The 18,922-nt window shown below is 29.6% G+C and overlaps 1 protein-coding gene across 3 annotated transcripts; it reads right to left on the minus strand.

The window, feature by feature from the left end:
- Positions 1 to 535: 535 nt before the first annotated feature.
- Positions 536 to 15,663, minus strand: eRF1 (eukaryotic release factor 1). Of its 3 annotated transcripts, none has more exons than XR_012462483.1 (10): positions 15,113 to 15,661; positions 14,830 to 15,005; positions 14,631 to 14,758; positions 14,362 to 14,512; positions 13,857 to 14,047; positions 13,622 to 13,751; positions 12,512 to 12,732; positions 9,858 to 10,005; positions 4,811 to 4,950; positions 536 to 1,925 (listed from the first exon to the last, which is right to left on the minus strand). XR_012462483.1 is itself a non-coding variant. In XM_074141678.1 (10 exons), the coding sequence occupies exons 1-9, from the start codon at positions 15,208 to 15,210 to the stop codon at positions 7,843 to 7,845; spliced, it is 1,323 nt and encodes a 440-aa protein (XP_073997779.1). In that variant the 5' UTR covers positions 15,211 to 15,663; the 3' UTR covers positions 4,218 to 4,950; positions 7,799 to 7,842. The 3 variants fall into 3 exon arrangements, 2 of the variants coding, with proteins under 2 accessions (XP_073997779.1, XP_073997778.1); XM_074141678.1 differs by lacking the exon at positions 536 to 1,925 and adding an exon at positions 7,799 to 7,922 and having other exon boundaries at positions 4,218 to 4,950; positions 15,113 to 15,663; XM_074141677.1 differs by lacking the exon at positions 536 to 1,925 and having other exon boundaries at positions 4,218 to 4,950.
- Between the last annotated feature and the right edge of the window lie 3,259 nt (positions 15,664 to 18,922).

Consider the following 18,922-nt stretch of genomic DNA (forward strand, 5'->3'; position numbering starts at 1 on the left):
AGTTGTCAGATTACTAAGGCTAGGTTTGTGGCTACTTTTCTGTTTGAGTTGGGTTAGACTGCGCTTGCCCTGCTGAACTTCTACTGAGCACCTGGATGGATGGCAATGGGAAAGCCGAGGAACTAGTAAGCTAGACTAAACGCGTTAAAAAGCTTTAAAGAGACAAGCACGTCTGATCATAAAAAGGATAGACTAGGGAGACGCTAAGTTTTCTTCTCCTGAGTAAAACGGATGTCATTTAAATAAGATAGAAAGCGAGGTCAGTCCTAGGTGAAAGAATTGTGATGAAGGAGTACTGGAAAGAGAAATGGGTACCTACCATAAATCAGTGAGCTCGCTTCGCCAACACGAGTATTTTGAAGAGCCATTCTCTCAGAGGACTATTTGGAGCTCAAGAATACTTGATATTGTAAGCAAACCGGGTAAAATGCCCTGAAGAGTTTTTTATTCGGCCGAAAATAGGGGAAGCAAGAGTCATAGTAGTGCTCAGGTTCCTCGACTGTTGAGGCACTCCAATAATAAAGTACAAAAAACATATATATATATATTATATATTCATCCTGAAATATATTTTCTTTCTTCCTCCAATGCAACCAGTACAGTCAATATTTCAAAAAAGAAACAAAATTATTATATATATTAAAAATTACACGATTCCATTTATATAATTTGTTTGAATTACATTATGTATTAAAAAAAAAAAAAAAACAAACAAAAAACATGGAATTATTTTAATATTGCTGCTAGCATTAATTAATTTAAAAAAAAAAAATCAACAATTAACAGCTAACAAAAATTAATAAATAAAAAAAAAAGTCACAAATTTTTACTTTCTTTTTCCTCATGAAAAATTATGGAAAAAAAATTGTGCCTTCAATTTAGCTATAAATTTAGTGTACTTACAATAAATTTACATAAACATACATTACATTATAGATGTAATCTAACCTTTTCTTTCAATGCGCAACTTAAAAATAAAAATAAAACTAGCACGACTTTCTCTTATTGCAATTTACGTAGTCAAATTTTCTTTAATAGACAACAGATTATGAAGGGAACCCTAATAAAGTCGCATATCCCCACTAGAAAACAAAATTCTCTAAGAAAATAAAATTTACAATTGAAGTGATTGGTCTCCTACTAAAAGTATGGTTTTCAGAAAGTACAGAGAAACTTGTTTGGGTCTTTAGATAATGGTACAGACAACAGTTCACCACTTTTGTTCTAAAGCATTTTTAATCGCGGAAATTTTTGGCGCACAAACTTTATTTTTAATAATATTAAGATCTCTTTTAAGAAAGAAGCTTTGGATAAAAAGTTTTCCAAAGTTTTATGATCTTCGATTCATATTAAAGAGTGCCTCTGAGAAAATCTTTAGTAAGTGGCAGCTAAACAGAGTTATTTAAAGGCAATCCTCCCTAAAGTAGAGAGAGATCTACCAGAATACAGTAGAAAGGATCAAGGGTTCAGGAAGACGAGGAGAAAACAGTGATCAGCGAGATACTTGTGGATATTTCATTTTAGAAACCTAGTTTTTCTGTCTCAAGAGGAAATACCTAAAGTTTAATTCTGGAGCAAATTCTATTTCGAAAATTTGACAAAATTAAAAACACCTGCTTATAAGAGAAAGTAATTTAAAAAAAAAAAAATTTTGAAACAATTAACCGGTAAAAATTATATTTCTTATTGATAGTAGTTATTTTAAAAAAAATGTATTTTTTCAAATCTTACAATCATTGGTTTTATTAAATTTAAAAAATATTTTTAAATAATACTTGAGCATGTGTATAATAAAAAACAGCTGTTTTTATTTTGAATTTTAAATTTAAAATATATAATTAATATAATTTGAAATTATAAATAATAATATCCAACATTTTGCTTAAGCATCTTCGTTTCGTTTATCACTATATTCCTTAAACCATCTGTTCCAAGCAAAAAAAAAAGAAAAAGATTAATGATTCATTCTAAAAGAATGGAATAAGATTACAGGTCGATTTATAATTTACTTTTTCGTTCAAAATCCTTTTTTTTTTTTTTTTGGAGAGACAAAGAGGGATTTTTTTTTTTTTTGAAGGGCACAATCTTTCACACATATACATCTCTTCTAAGCACTCTACTTTTTCTTAATTACAGTGACAAAATTTTTCCCAACAAAGACTTTATTTCCCAAGTTTTCTTTTTGCCTCCCCATTTACCAGAATATTTTTATTAATTCTGTCAAAATTTACTTGAGCAACCACCTAAATAATTATAATGTACCCGGGGTTTTTGTACAATATTAGAAGAAAAAAAAAAAAATCGAACGAATTATTGTTGATACTAAAAATTCTGTTGCATTCTTCGCCCAGATTCAATGATTCGAGAAAATCCGTATATATTTTTTCTTGATTGAAATTATTTACTTATTTATTTTTTAGCCATCTTATGCTACATATCTAACTAACTTGATTTTGAGATGGTATGTTCATGTACATTGATGTTAAGCTTAATGGGATGTTGAAAAACGATATGGTGTGTGCATCAGTAGATAAGGGTTGTCGAAACTGTTGTAAAATAAAAAAAAAACAGGAATAATGTTTCAAATAAATATGTACGTATTACAGGGATACATATCTAGTATGTCCACGATTTAAGGAAATCATTCCATGCATTTCCGGAAAAACAAAAATTTTAATGTGAACATTCAATTTTCTTACTACAAATCTTAAGGTTCAAACTCCGAATTTTTGAAATATACTTTATTTTCCCCAACATTATACGGTTAGTAAAACACACATTGAAATGATATAATAGAGCCCCCGCCATCCCCATAATTCCTATAGCAATTCCTATAAGCTTTGTTATAGACAAATATTACAATATGAGTAAAAGAACTACGTATATTTAATATGAGAAGGAAAAAAGAATAATGCCAACTTCAGTCATTATTTTATCTTGGCCGAGCGTTTGACCCAGGACTAGGTCATCTCCAGGGCTGTGGAACATATTTTACAGTAGAGTTATAATTTATTTACATTAATTTGTATAAAATTAGCGTATATTATTCGTACTAATACAAACGTATAATATAATGTACATTATAACATTGCTGTAAGATATGTTCTACAGCCCTGATGTGACACCAAGTCAAAAGGTCGAAAGCTAGGCAAAAATAAAAAAAATCATGACTGAAATTGACAATATTCTTTCTTCCTTCTGTATTAATGAATTAGTCACCAAAAACAATGAACAATAAATGTAACATGAAGGTTTAGGAAAATCGTTGGATGTCTGGTACAGGAAAACTTAATGGAGTAAACAATTCAGTATAATGACATTTCCGACTTACTTCGCTAAGTTATATTCAGATCCTCTTCTTATAGAAGATCTCATCTCAACTCATTTCCGTTCTAAATAATTATAAAAGTTATCTCAACTTTGAAACAACAGAAAACAATGAAAACGCTGTAACCGACCAACCAAAGGGAATTTTCTCATTCAGACGAACAGCTCTGTTAAGAACAGTGGGAAAATATATTAAGAAAGAAACTATTCTAGAGGATATAAATTACAATAGTCTGTTTTGAATAATAAGTAGGACTCTTGATGATTCCGACAGTATAAGTCAAGGGACTATATCGTCAATTTAAACCACCCTAAAAATACCTATTTTTTTCTAAGGCAATTGTGGTGGGGTGAAACTGTTCCAGAAAAACACGAAATGCAACTTGGGGTCCCAGGATAGCAGTTAAGTGGATGAAACAAAAATCTTCTTCCTTTATTAACCTTATTTTATTTGGGGGTTGCTCAAGTAAACTAATTCATCCAGCACACCAACCATACTTTTGTTTAAATCAGTGGCTAATAAAAAAAAAATTAAAAAAAAAAGTTTTACTGAGAGATCAGCCTCCAAAAATTTCCGACGAGGAAGTCGAGACCTCAAAATAACTTTACATCTTTTTTATTTATTTATATATATATTTATACTTCAATTTATTTGAATTTATATTTATAGTCTTACTCCTTTATAAAACCTAAAATCTGGTCTTAAATATACACATTTATTTTAATTTTTCCTGTGCACTTTCATTTTAAGTATAAATACTTCCCTATAAAAATCTTTCTTTTTCTTAAATTTTTCAGTTTTATATTATTTTTTAAACTCATCAGAATGCTTGGTTTTCCCCATAATATTCTGGAATAATTTTAATAATATTGTACCTAGTACCTTCACGTTTTTGTATTTTTTTTTTTTTTTTTAGCTACAAAGCATAACTCTTTTTCCCATACAAACATCCGTGGGGGAAAAATCATTTTTCCACATTACACTTCTTTTTTCCTTTTTCTTTTGGTTACTGTTATATATATGTATATATATTTTTTAGTTTACAAAAACAAAACTAAAGGTTTGGTTTTTCCAAATTTGAATATAGAAATATTAAAAAAAAGTGGAAGATCAGCATAATAAATAAATTAATTTAAATAATAATATAAAAAGATTCATTAAAAAAAAAAAAAGAAAGTAAGAGAAATCAACTAATAAATTTCAATTTATCATTTAAGACACTTTTCGTATGATACTAGTTTTCCTCTCTTAGTTTTTTTAATTAAAAAAAAGGAAAACAAAACAGTAGAAACTAAGAAAGATGGTTAAAGAAAATTCTCTTCTCTTAAAAGAAAAAAAAATATATTGTTTGATTTTTGTAACTTGTTTCAAAAAAAGAAAAAAAGAGAGAGGAAAAACAGTTTTGTTTTTCTCCTAGCTCTGCTGTACAGAAAAAAAGAAAAACAACAGAAATTAAACATGGCTCATCCTATTGTGCTTTACCAGTTTTTGTCACCTTCTTTTCTAATTGGTTTTTATTTGTTTGAATGTTTTTTTCATTTAATAATCATCAAGGTCGTAAATATCGTTGTCTATTTCATCACACTGCAAACTTTGAAAATCAACTTTATATCGAAGCAAACCTAAAAAAAAACAAAAAATGATTTTTTAAATATAAAACTATATTGACAACATAAAATCTATGAATGATAATAAAATGTCTAGCATGCAAAAATTGGAAATAAATATAAAAAGAGAGAAATAAAAAATAAATTTTGGTATAAAATAATCACACGATTTTATTATACTGCGACATTAAAGCGAACAGCTCATTTGATCAAGAACTATACAACCACTATGTACCATTTAATTTATGGAATAAATGTGTATTTAAGTTGGTATATTTGGAATGAAGAGTTTTTTCAGGATTTTTCATTTTCATGTTTGGGTTATTCAAGTACACCCACTTTCCATCATAAGTTCTAATTCTGATTCGCTTTATAAATCGTAAGTACTCAATATGTTTGTTGCTGAGGCGAGTATTGGGAAAGTGCTACAGAATTCAGATTCTTTCTAATGTCAAGAGTGCATACTTTTGATAGAGTCAATAATGATTCATGAATTCCTGACATACTTGCAAATTATCTAATTCTTGATTAAGTTCTGCTTCTAGACACTAGAACGGCTGAGTTAAAGGAACGTAAATTAGTTTTTATTTCTAGGCCCATATTATTTTACAAGCTCAATAATTAGGCTTCAACCAATTTATAAAAGAGGAATTGAATTGGCTGAATGATGCGATTTTAAAAACGCTCGAGGAGAATATTTACAAGTACGGCATAATTGTTCTCAACAAAGCAACACAAAGTAGGCGGCTACTGATGAGATCGGTTGACTTTAGCAAAAAATAATTAAAAAGCTGAATAGAATTGTTTTTTTCTGTGCAAAAAGTTGTGTATCTCAATACAATTATTTGAGAGACAATTACGAATTCGCACGTGAAACATATTTTCACGTCTTAACAATTAATTCCTTTTTGTTTAACTGACTGGTGCTGGACAAGACTGCTCAATCTACAGCACTTCCTCTAAATTAAAACACCTGAGGAAACTAAGAATGTGGGATCCCACACCAATTGGTTATCTCTAACACGAGCTTTCTACTGCTCTGACATCTAAATCACCATTGACTGACGACAACGCAGTCCGTTAGCAGGTTTCTTAAACAAATAAATTATAAGATACTTGAGTCTGGGTAATATTTATGAATATTAAATACATTAACAATTCTGAATTTAAAAACTAGTAGTTCACTGGAAGTGCAATGGTTTTAAACTGCTTTTTACTTTCTACAAATTCTTAGATTCTCGCTAAAGGATTTGAACATGGATTTAAACTATAAATCATCGCGTAAATGAATTAAACCATCACGTAAATTAATTGATTGATTTATCATTTGCAGAGAACATGCTTTTTGGAGACCTGTGGGTTTCACTAAAATGTGCTATAATTGAATGGTCTTTTTAAGTAAAATCAAAAAATTTAAGAAAATTTATGGAAAAATGAGGCAAAAGAAAAACGTTTGAGTATTTTCGACAGGTTTTATCACATTTTTGGCACACATCAATTTCAGTCTTGTGGGATCTAAAAACTTGTACTTCCTGGATAAATTCATTTTAGAATTTTACACGATTCCCTATTTACTCCCAAGAGTAAGTGTAGTAAGTGAGAGTTTTGGTGGCAACTCAATTATTAGTAATTCTCACAGAATTAATTCAAATATATTTCCAAGTAGAAATTATTTTCTAAATTAATTAGTTTTTGTATCTTATGAATGTGTATTATACAATTGTAAAGGGTAGTAAAAATTTACTAGGTATTCTGAGAACCTTCTTTTTCAAAATAAATTAATCTAAAGTATTCTGATTTTTATTTAATTATTTTCACTAATACTAATAAACTGTTTATATAATTATTTCGGAAAAATGATTTCTTTAAGTAAAAGACAACTTAGTATTCTCCATCAATAACTAAAGTTTCTGACAGATATTACACACAAAGGCAATTAATTTATTTACTTTTACTGACTGTTTAAAACCTAGTTAATTACAATGAACTAGACAGAGGCAAGAGGAATAAATTGTTTAAGTGGAATGACGTCATAGTCCACCCCTAGTATGACGTTAAACTACATAAAGGGATTTCCAATACTGCTAAGTACCCACCCTGAGTGTGTGGGCGAATTCCTGTCTCCTACAGAGTACTACACATCGAGGTAATAACATAGAAGAGGAGTGTTTTCTCGATGCATTCCATTGCATCTAATAAAAGTTGACTAGCTCTTTAGCTAGTCTAAACCTAGCGAAGGTGGTTCTCAGAAATATATCTTCAACTTTATTCTGCCTTCAAATTAAATTATACTAATCTAATATACGCAATGCCTACTATCTTATATATAGTAATACTGAATCTTGATGTTATAGAAGTTGTCAAAGGAAGTTAAGTTAAAATTATGGAAATCATTGGAATAGAAAATATTATATACCCAACTTCTAAAAAGCTCTAAATAATTAAATTTAACATACTTATTGATCTTACAATCAGCCACGATCATTTCATGACCAACTGTGTAAGTCGTAAGTTGAAAAATAAACTACTGCCATTTTTTAAAACAGCAATGTATAAATTAAGAATTTTTTGTGGCCTCTGTTACATAAGTAATTTAGTTATTATTTGAAATATTGAATAAAAATTCAGCATGCACATGCAAAGGCATTAAAACAATTTACAAATTGGTCAAATTAATAAAATACTAATTTCAAAAAATAAAAATAAAATTAAATCCAAAAAAAAAACACAAAAAAGACGAGGAAGGAAATTAATAAAACAAAAAGACATTGAATAATAAATTGAAAAAAAATCTATAAATGATATGAATAGATTTTCTTTTTTCTTTTCTTTTTAAATAAAAAAAAAGAAAACTCGCTACTACCTTTCTTTTTGTTAAAATTTTTTAAAAATTTAATGATAGGGATTTTAATAATCATCAAGGTCGAGATCGTCCAAAGGTTCTTCAGCTTGGAGTGACTGGAAATCAACTTTGTAGCGAAGAATTCCTGTTTAACCAGCCACCAAACGGAACAGACAGGAAAACACACAGAAAGAGAAATAATATTTAGATTAAGTATTTAAAAAAATTCTTGTTTTAACGTGTTTTACAAAGATATAAATATTCTCAAGAAAAATTTAATATTGTCTTGTGTTTACGATTTCATATTAAATATTTAAATTTATTTTAGTTCAAATTGCTACGTAATCCACATTTTAATCAAATTATAATTTAAGTTGCTTTAAGATAAGGAATTATTAATATTTAAGTGGAACCTACAATAATGCACACATTACATTGAAAATGTCACAATTTCCGTTTTCTCTTTTGTCTAATAGAAAAAGGTATTTTAATGAACATTATTAAACTAGCTTTAGAGAAGCTACGATTCAATATTAATTTTTCGTTAAATTTTCTATTCAAAACCGAATAGGCTCATGAAATTCTTCGAAATGAACTCTTTTTATGTCGATTTTCTCCAAATGGTTTATTCTTTCAAATATATATGTATATAAAATGAAGAACACCTCCATAACATAAACCCCACAAAAGTTTGTTCTAGCCTTTATAACAAGGCTTTTTATTCAAAAAGAATATTTCTCTCTTAATATAATCAAAGGTAATTAATAATCACCTGAGTCGAGAGTATTGAAACTAACGTTCCTTATTTTTGGACTGTTTTTTACAGTAGTCTAACAAATGTACAAGCAGAAATTACAGAAAAAGTTTATTTTCTCACCAAACATATGACGGAGAATAAATAGTTTGGAACTTACTTCAAGATTTATGAAAATCAATTTCAACCAGATCATTCGAAGTTACATTAATCAAAAAATGATGTCAAGCTCTCACGCTAAATCTAGATTTATTTAAAATAGGAAATAGCCATCTTGATGTGTACAAATTTCTCTTATTTCCGCGACCTACCCGAGAGGTGGGTGGCGACGTTGGGAAATCTCTTGGACGGGCTATTTTAAGGGATACCTAAAAGATTTAGCCTAGGTCTTAAGCTTTTCTTACAGAGCACGAAAGGCTTGGGAAACATCTCCACATCAGTATTACAATCACCAATTTTTTATCTTTAATTCGGCCGGTAGGCACGACAGGAGAAGCGGTAATTGGCTGGTACAACCGATCTGATTATTTTTTTATATTAGTAGTTTGTGAAATTACTCTCATAGGAAAACGTTTGATCTTCAAAAAGGAAGCATTTCTTCTACATGAGATCCTGGGGAATAGAACCCGTCTCAAGTCAATTCACTGCGACCTGTAATATCTTTTGTTGCTTTTATAGAACATATGCAGCTATAGTTCATTGCGTAAGATGTGCTTGCCCACGAGCGCTAAAAAATCTCTCATGACTAGATGTGGAAATATTGAGAATGTAGATGTGACTGTTGGAAGTCAAGAACCTTGGGCTAGACTACATTCCTCTAAGGGGATTTCACTCTCTCCTGCATTTGGCCTTCGTTACTGAGTTCAATTCCAAGCAGCTCAAAAATTGATAAACAAAGATTTTGAAATTCACGCAATCTCGAATATCCAAAATAAGGAAGGTCTTATAAAATAATACGCTTTTTCAAACAAACTTATGACATGGATGTGTGTCTTCTCCTTAAGACTGTGATACGGATGTGCGAAAGAACTGCATTCTACTTGGTCGCTAACAATGCCTATTCAATTGCTGGGTAAGATATATCCGTTTTGACATAGCAACGTCGCTGATGAAGGGGTGCTGACATCAATTGGAAGAAATTTTTTATACATTTTATAAGATGGTTCATGCACTTGAGTAATATGTCAACTTTTATTATTTTCCCGTAATACTCAAAAAAATTGTTAGTGTAAATTTTGAGCAAATTTATAAAGTTGATAAAAAAAATAAATGTTATTGGTAACATTGAAAATAATCATATTAATATACTGTTTTTCTTTTTCTTACCACCAATCCCACCGAACCCGCGGACAAATTGTGATCCTTCCTGTGATTTGTCAGTAATAATCTCCAACGTAGCTCCAAAGCTTTTGTAGTTATTTGCAAGCCATTCCAGTAATGGTTGACTTTCTACCAGTTCAAGTTCAACCCCGCTCTATATCCAAAAGAAGATAAAACAAAATTAATTTTAACAAATATAAAGCAACTAATCTTCAAATAGTATTTTCCATTTTCACGAAAATACGACCAAAACATGAAATATAGTATATTGAAAAAAACATACAAACAAACAAAAACGAAAAAAGATCTCACAATTCAATATTTTTTACTTAAGATATTATAATCAAACATTGTATTGAATCTAAAGAAGAATCTTAGTTGATAAGCACTCTCCAGTTAATTGTAAGATAAAATAAAAAGGGTATCTCTAAATCGTGCTTAGTTTCTCAACGGCCTGTAGTGGTACTTGTGAAAGATAGAAGGTATCTTCTTCATAGATAGGATGTTGTTCATTTTATAAGATGTTCAACTTTCTAATTTAAATAAGATGGGACCAAAACTCTATGCTTTTCTTTTATAGCTTTATTAAAGTTACTTCTTAAGCTTTTCTTTTATAGCTTTATTAAAGTCATTTCTTTATTTTTAAGTTACAAATTTCTTCTAATTAACACGAGATTTAAAAAAAGAAAAGAAAAGACGAGGGCTAATTCAATGTTAGACGCAATTATGTTGTTCGTAAGTATATATATCAACGAGTAGTTTTCTTCAACAAGTAATTTTTCCGCTCTTTTCCTATATTAACAAAATAAAGTCATACTTTAATAATAATCAGTCTACTATAAATGTAATCTATCACACACCTCTATTTTTTTTTTTTTTTATTTTTTATTAAATACTTAACAGTGAAAAAATACCTTGACACACATCCAAAATTTGGCGCCAAAACAAAACATACAATTTGAAATTACAGTTAACCGTCTTACAAAACGATTTTCAAAAATGGATTTCCAAATTCGAAAATGCACACTTTTGAACAAAATTTCTGGGAAGGAATTAAAAATTGTGTAATAGAAATTCAGATGAACAACTTAAACCGAAAATAACCGAGGTTTAAAATTGCTTAAGCATAAGAGAAAACTAGATGAGAAACATTTATTAACGCAGGCATACTTAATTTACTAATAACTGGCAAATTTTCTACAAATTTGGAATTTTCGCTAAAATAATAAGCAGAGGTAAATGATTTAGCTTTCCAACGCACATAATTATCTTGAATAATTTTTCAAATAAAGGAAAGTGATGAACAAAGACAGCAACATTAAAAGCTGAGAAACCTAGTTTAAAGCGTTCAGCTCGATTGGTTTTCAAGAAAACTGCAAAACAAAAATGGCTCTTTTGTGTAAAGCCTAATCACCCTTGTCTTCCACAGAAGTATTTAAAAAGTTTTCCTGAAAAATATTTCAGATAAAAATTTGAGATCGTGTTAATGAATTTATCAGGTGTAAAAACTATAATTGTTGGAGTCGTTTTCGAAAAAGTGAAATGTTACTTCTCTAAGTGGTATTTTCGGTTGAGAAACTGTCATCGTTCCTAAAACATGAGCATACAAAACATACAATTTGAGCTTTCTGAGATTTTTGTTTTGCTAGATTAAAAACTTTTTTACCGAACCCAGGTCTTCCCTATAGAAAAGAGACAGCCGAACAAAAACAATTCGGTTATATCAGATATATAATTGCTTTGAAAATCCAAAAGTAAAGAAAATTCACTACACTCAACTTTTTATTTTTTTTCCAGCTGAATTAATATTGTTCAAAAATTAATTTCTTTCCTTAAAAATTTCAACATAGATATGATTATTTTTATTGCACATAATTTACAAAAAAAAAGTAGCCACAACTTAAGAAATTATAAAGTTGGAAAAAAAAATATGAAAGAAGGTTAAGGGAAAACAATTTAACAAATGATGGCATATCTAGCCCTCCAGGGCAAATCGCATTCAGAGGTTCACCGGCGCCACTAAGATTAGCGTGCCGCCAAATGAGAAATAACTACATCGTGCAAATTATAAAACTGATAAAAATTTTCCTTACGTCTCACAAAAATTCAGTTCTAATAAATAACAGGGCGGTTTTTATTTCTCTTAAAATCTAGAATAATAATAATTAGAAAATTGTTCCCTAAAGAAAAATTGTAAATTATAATAATCGTCATAGAACTATCAATGGTTAATTGTAATTAATGCTGGAACAGTCAAACTAACTTAAAGCAACAAATTAGAACTCTATCAATATATATGTTTAATTTCCCTCTTTTTTTTTCTATGCAATGTAAGAAAAGCTTCCATTAAGTAGGTTTTCACAGTAGAAAATACTTTTTTCTTTAGAATACAACAGTACACGCTGTTTCTGGACAAAAAATATACTTGAAAAATGATAAATTACAGTTACTCCAATTATGCTACTTATATATATAATATATATTGTCGAATTCTAACTGAATTTAGCAAAATGCTATTCAATATATGCAAACTTGGTAAAAATAAAATAAAACAAAAACACACATTTAGGAAATAAAAAACATTAAAAGTAACATTCTGCTATAAACTGATACAAAACAAATACTTAAAAAAATAGAAAAGACAAGAACAAATAACAAACCTCTTTGTCAGTAAAATGGGTTTTATCTTTTTCTTGCTCCGGTGTCAGATGAAGTACTTTCTCTTCGGCATTAGAGTGATTCTTAAGAACATACCGTTGTATGTCGAGATTCTCCCAACAGATGAGTGTCTCAACGGAGCCTAATTCTAAAGCTCGAAGGGTATCTTCAACTCCAAAACAGTATTTACCAGTATCTTGACTTATTTCGTCAAAGTAACGTCCTATATATTAAAATAGAAAGCATCAATTAAATTAAAGAAAGTGAATTAATAATACATAGTAAGTGAATCTTCTGTTACTATTACATGTTATGTAGTACTTGTAAAAGACACCTTAAATTACCTTTTCTAATCTTTAACTAACAACACCACAGTTAGGGTACATTATTTTCACATCTAACGATAATGATCAGTACATTAGTGAAATACGGAATTCTTTCAATGAATGTTACTTAGGAAGTAAAAATTAAAAAGAAGAGATTCTACATCGGAGCCAGACTGGAACCTTCCTCTTCATTTATTATAGTTAAAAAGTGTATTTTGTTATCAGCTGACTATTTACATCTTTCAATGCTTATTTAAACGGTTATATTAAGAAGCAAACATAGTTTTATTACGCTAAAATAGATTTTACTAAGGTACATTGTTACGTGTCTTATTTAGGTGACATTTCTAAAGCAAATAGTATATGACGGAGGTTGTCAAAAGTGTTGATGAAAAAAAAAAACGTTTGTTTTATGCATTTAAGAACTGATCTTATTTACTTAATTATTCAAGTTTAATTTTTACTTTACACATTTAAAGCTATGAATTTTATTTTAGCTAAGTGGCAATTTTTACAGTATATGTAACCCTGATCAAATGACGATACAATTTTTTAACCTACTCGCCAAGCCAGATGTTATGTGTCTCGGCAAAAAATATTTTCCTAAAAAAAGTAATTTTCTTGCGACGTATTTACACACCCTAAAATACTACCCCTGAATAGATAATGAACATCTTTCTTGTTACAGGTTGGAATACATGTTGATTTTATATTGGAGTTTTCATTGTAAAATATCAAATGTTTCGAGGTAAAATAAATATATGTACAAACATGTATATAACTAACCTATAAGTTTTTTCTCTTGAATAAATTTTACATTTTGTAAAGATTCAGCAGCTAATTCAATAGCCTGATTAAATCCATTTTCTCCACCATAAGACACATCTACTAGTTTAATGATCTTTGCTTGAAGACGCTAAAAAAGTAATAATCATTTGAAAACATTCACAGTCAAGAAGATGGAATCATATTTTCAATAAATGTCAAAGCTATAATTTTCATTTTGTATTTTACTACTTACAGGATCAAACATATCAGACTGACTGAGTTCCGTTTTAAAATCCGCACTTCCAGCTAAAATTAATCCAGCAATATTAGGTTTATCGTTGGTTATAAACAATGTTGTAGCAACTTCGGCTACTTTTCGTACATAATTATGTCGTTTTTCCATACGCAATCTCGCAAAACGCAAAGCAGATTGACCACCACGACCTTAATTAAAAACAAAAAAAATTTTGAATATTATGTGCAGTTGTCGACAAAACAAGCAGATTTACAATGTATTGTAAAAGTTCATTGAATTTATGCATTTACTTACGAATCAATCAATAACCATCTAACAATAGTATTTAAATAAAATTATGTATCAATCAATAACTATCTAACAATAGTATTTAAATAAACTAACGAATCTATAAGTAAAAAACCTTTTACATCTCAACAAAAGCTAATAGAAGGTGACCTGGTCATTGATTTACCTTATGTTATAATAACTGACTAAACCCAAAAGTTTTATTTGTACGAACCATGCTTTTTTGGCAGATCAACAGTGAATTTGTGCAACACTTCTCTCGTGTTACCTTGAAGAGTTCCGAACAGGGCACCATTACCATCCATTACAATAAAACCGAACTTATTATCATCTGCCAGAAGTGCTGTTAAGGCTTCCGTATGAAACTAAAAATTACAGTCATAAAAATTATTGCAACAAAACTACAATGACCTACTTCGATGGTATTCTGGAAATTCATTAGAATATATTAGAGATCTTTATATTTTCTTTATACATACACACCTTATTGTCACAAAGATATAACGAAGTATTAATGGGTTTAAAAGGTTCAAAGTCTATGTTAACTTTCTTTTCTTTACCTTCTTCTGTTACTATCGTACCACAGTATATGACAAGGCCGTTCGGTGGGACTGCAACATACATTTAATTATATTTCCTCTAATTAAAGACTGGCTAACTTATACAGACAACAGTAATTTACCTTTAGTGTACAGCTTCAGTCTATGTTGTACAGAAGTAATTGCACCAAGCACTGACAGTCTATTAACACGGGACTTAATATTTGACGCTGTCCCGAATTCATCAGCCAACATTTTGCTAACTCTGGAAATTTGGTCCTTAGGAGGTATGATCAACGAAATCATACTTGTGCCATTCCTAAAAATTTCATTAAAAATAATAACGACAATTTTAAAACTGGGAAATTCCCAAGGAAAACTTCCACATAAAAGAATTAGCAGCCATGATACATATGCTTAACTCACCCTCTTGCCATTTCCAAACTCTTAATAAGTTTCTTTATTTTCCAAATTTCTACATTCCTATCAGAAGAAGTTTCTTCTGTATTATATGAGGAAGACATATTGCCTTTATTATTAAGTATACAAATAACTAGGACACTATATGGTCAATTAATTCCCCGTAAACCAATTAAATCAATCCAAACGCGTAAAAGTCACTGCTACAATTTAATTAGACTAGGAATTTATAAAACTGCGATAAAACTCACAAATTTACCGAAAAATGCTTATTAATGAACAAGGCCTTCGGCACCTGAAATCCAGTTATATCCGGATGACTGTCTAACCACGACACGTCGCGTAATAGTTAGAATGTAGGTAGAATTTGAAAATACGCTTCCGAACACCAGGCACACCACTATGCATTTCTACACTAACACTCTTAATATTAAATCAGGCTATTAGATAAATTACTTTATAATAATGATTTGAGCCATGTGGTTAAAAATGGCTAATAACAAGACCTAATGCTACCCCCTACCTAATCTCCCATTCAGACAAGCCTATTTTATTGACGTCACACTAAGCTCATAGATATCATTTCTAAAACATTCCACGCAACTAATGTTCTGCTTTCCATCAAAAGCTGATAAAAAATTATAAAATATTACTATGGGTTAAAAAAATTGTATTTTTGTATAAAATTAAAAATTATAAGGACCACATACACATCATTGAACATCCATTATGCTATATCGCCACATTAGGCGGGCAAGATCGGCGCGATATTCAAATTGAATTTAAGAAACTCATTTCTATTTTTAATACATGAAGTCTATAAAAATTCTTTAAAAAAAAATTTATTCAAACAAAACATTACTTTGATAAAATGAGTTGAATACAATTTATTAATCTTAACACTTTCTCTTTAAGTATCAAATGATATCTTTTTGCTAAATTTTTAGTTGCACAACGAAAACCAAATTATTTTTTTGAGTATTAAGAGATAATGATCGTTGAGACTTTGGAATGAATCTTTGGAGAAAATGCAGGGAACATCAATCATTCATACTTCTGTCCATAAATCTGAACGTTTATCTTTAAACTTGAAATTTCAGCAAAATATTTTACCAGATAGCGACGGTTGTAACCAAAACGGAATACGTTTGATTTTCATTTTTCCTGTTGACGTAATATGGATAAAATCTAATTACATGGTCAAGTTTATGGTGCTTAAACGAAAAAATGGATCTAAACTTCAAGCTACTCCTCATATACTTATACTTATAGTTTTGTAGATATATATGTATGACATGTTTCAGGCGTTCTTTCTCTACTTAATTATACTACTAATCATGATATATATGTATCTATATATATATACATATATATCATGATTAGTAGTATAATTAAGTAGAGAAAGAACGCCTGAAACATGCCATAAATGGTTGTACTAATCGTGTACAACGATTTCCGACATTATCATGTTGGAGTGTGACATCGAAATCTCGATTTGGATGTTCCTGATGAATTTCCTCTTTCACCCAGCAGAGTTCCTCGCAATAAAGTGTAACATTAATGATCTAATTCCTTTACTCTATTTTCCAAATAAAAAGGCAATTCGTGAGACCCCAGGATCACAATGTGATCTTTTCTAAAATTGACGTTTTTCATCTCCTGTACCTATTTGAAATCCGAACAAGTTCATCCTGTTGTCCTTAGAAGATTGAACTTCAGGGCTATCCCCAATTTCAAGGTCTGCAAATAGAATTTTAGAGGAACATAGAGAGAAAACAGGGTAAGTTGTGGCCATGAGCTCTTAACGTAATATAAATCAGACGTTTTTTTTAATGCAAAACTTTGCACATCCCTTATAAGCCTGAAAAAAAAATCATATAAATAAATAAATAAAATAAAACTCCTGTAGTAGGACGAATTTATTCATTAATTCAATATTCTTTACCGCACTGATTTTAACATCTTTGTACTGGATGATGCTCGTCTTCCAAATGTTTCTGGCTTCCTCCCAATTATAGTAAGTTTTCCTTACTTCTGGAAAAAATTTATTCCAAATTTCTTTATAACAACCATTAAATCAACGCCAATCCCAGCATGTTTTTAAAATGAGAGTGTAAAGGCCTGTTTCTTGCAGTTTTTTTTTAGTTAATCTAGCTTATTTACAATTAATTTTATTTTTATTTCAATCCAATAACGTACCATAACATCCAATGACATTGGATGAAGAAAATAATATTAAAATTGTAAGAAACGTTGTATGAATTTACTATTTTATTTTATTTTTTTGGAAAAGGAGATTACCAATTAATCAGCAATATTGTATGTAGATAAAGAAATCTAAAGAGCTAAAAATTAAACGTATAACTTTCAGATATTTAGTTCTTTGTTTTATTGCTTCATTGAACAAAGGTATTTTTCTGTTTTGCTTGTACTTACTTGTGTATTAGTCACAATTATGATAAGCTTGTTTAGAATTTATCAATTGATAAATATAAACAGGACTGCAAAATTTGGTTTTTAAACGCAGACGATTGGAACCAAAGAAGTAATTTATCTCAACAGAATTTATTTAGCAAAACCAACTGAAATACATCATCTATATAAATAAAATATAAACAATTATATCGTAAACGGATATTTTTTTAATTCTCATAATTTTAGTTAATAATGCAGAGAATTCAATATAGGAAAGCTAATTAAGCTCAAACTATCTTTAATAATTTTCATAAACTTACTCAAGAGTTAACACTTTCAGAAGACGCAAACGTAGTCAGCTCAAGTTCTAAGAAAGTTTAAGCCATTAGCAAGGCAAAAGAGGAGGTAAACCTGCAATGCAGTCGTGATTGATGTTATATGACATAATAGTGCACTTATTCAAATTACTTTAACAAAGCCAGCAGGGTACTTTGATCTTAAAAATTAATTTACTTTATACATTATAATCGTCAAGTCTACTAAAAAGATAATCAAAAAATTATGTTAACGATTTGCAGATATAACAATAACGATTGTCTGCAACTGCAAAGCGTACAAGACCTACTGCAAGTAGGTCCTCAAACAGAACGCGGGAATTTCGTAGGATTCCTGCTATTCTTAAATTTCCTTTTTTGTAACTACTCTCTTTTCCTTCTACTTCTCACGCCATTTTTTTTGTTTTGTTTTTGTTATGGTGGTTCCACACACTCAAAACTCTGCACGATTAAAATACATACCTTCTATTATTACAGAACATTAAGACAAAGTAAAATAACAACAACACCAATGTTTTGATTTTACGAAAAACATTTTGAGAGTTCAGTTTTAGAGCTTAAAAATGTTGCTACGCCAATTTAAAAAAAATTATTTCATTAAACTTTCATAACTAGTTTGGTTGGATCAAGTTATGACATGATCCATGATCCAATGACTGAATGGCTATTTTTTCTATGGTTCTGATTCGTTTTGAACTTCTTCCACTGTCAAGCTAGTTGCGCTAAATGGGTAAACAGGAGACGCTTTCACTTCCAATTTTAGAATTACTGCCACAAGGTAAATCTTTCTGAAAATCCATCACAAAAAAAGAATAAACTTATTGAAAACAGTTATTAAGGTAATATTTTATTAAATAGAGGAAAACTGGTTACAATTGTATCAACATTTCTGGTAATACTATCGGACAAATAAAAGCTTACAAAAAGTTCCGAAGAATATTTGAAACAAGGACCTTGTTCAAAGTAATCAAATTATCAAGTTCACCAAATGTACAGGACAAATAAGGTTCTGTTGAAAGTAGGAACTAACATTTTATAAGATTCTTTTCAGAAATTCTTTCCTCCA

This window comes from Rhodnius prolixus, unplaced genomic scaffold (assembly GCF_049639745.1).
Source record: "Rhodnius prolixus isolate KJV_2025 unplaced genomic scaffold, Rpr scaffold_6, whole genome shotgun sequence".
Lineage (NCBI taxonomy): Eukaryota > Metazoa > Arthropoda > Insecta > Hemiptera > Reduviidae > Rhodnius > Rhodnius prolixus.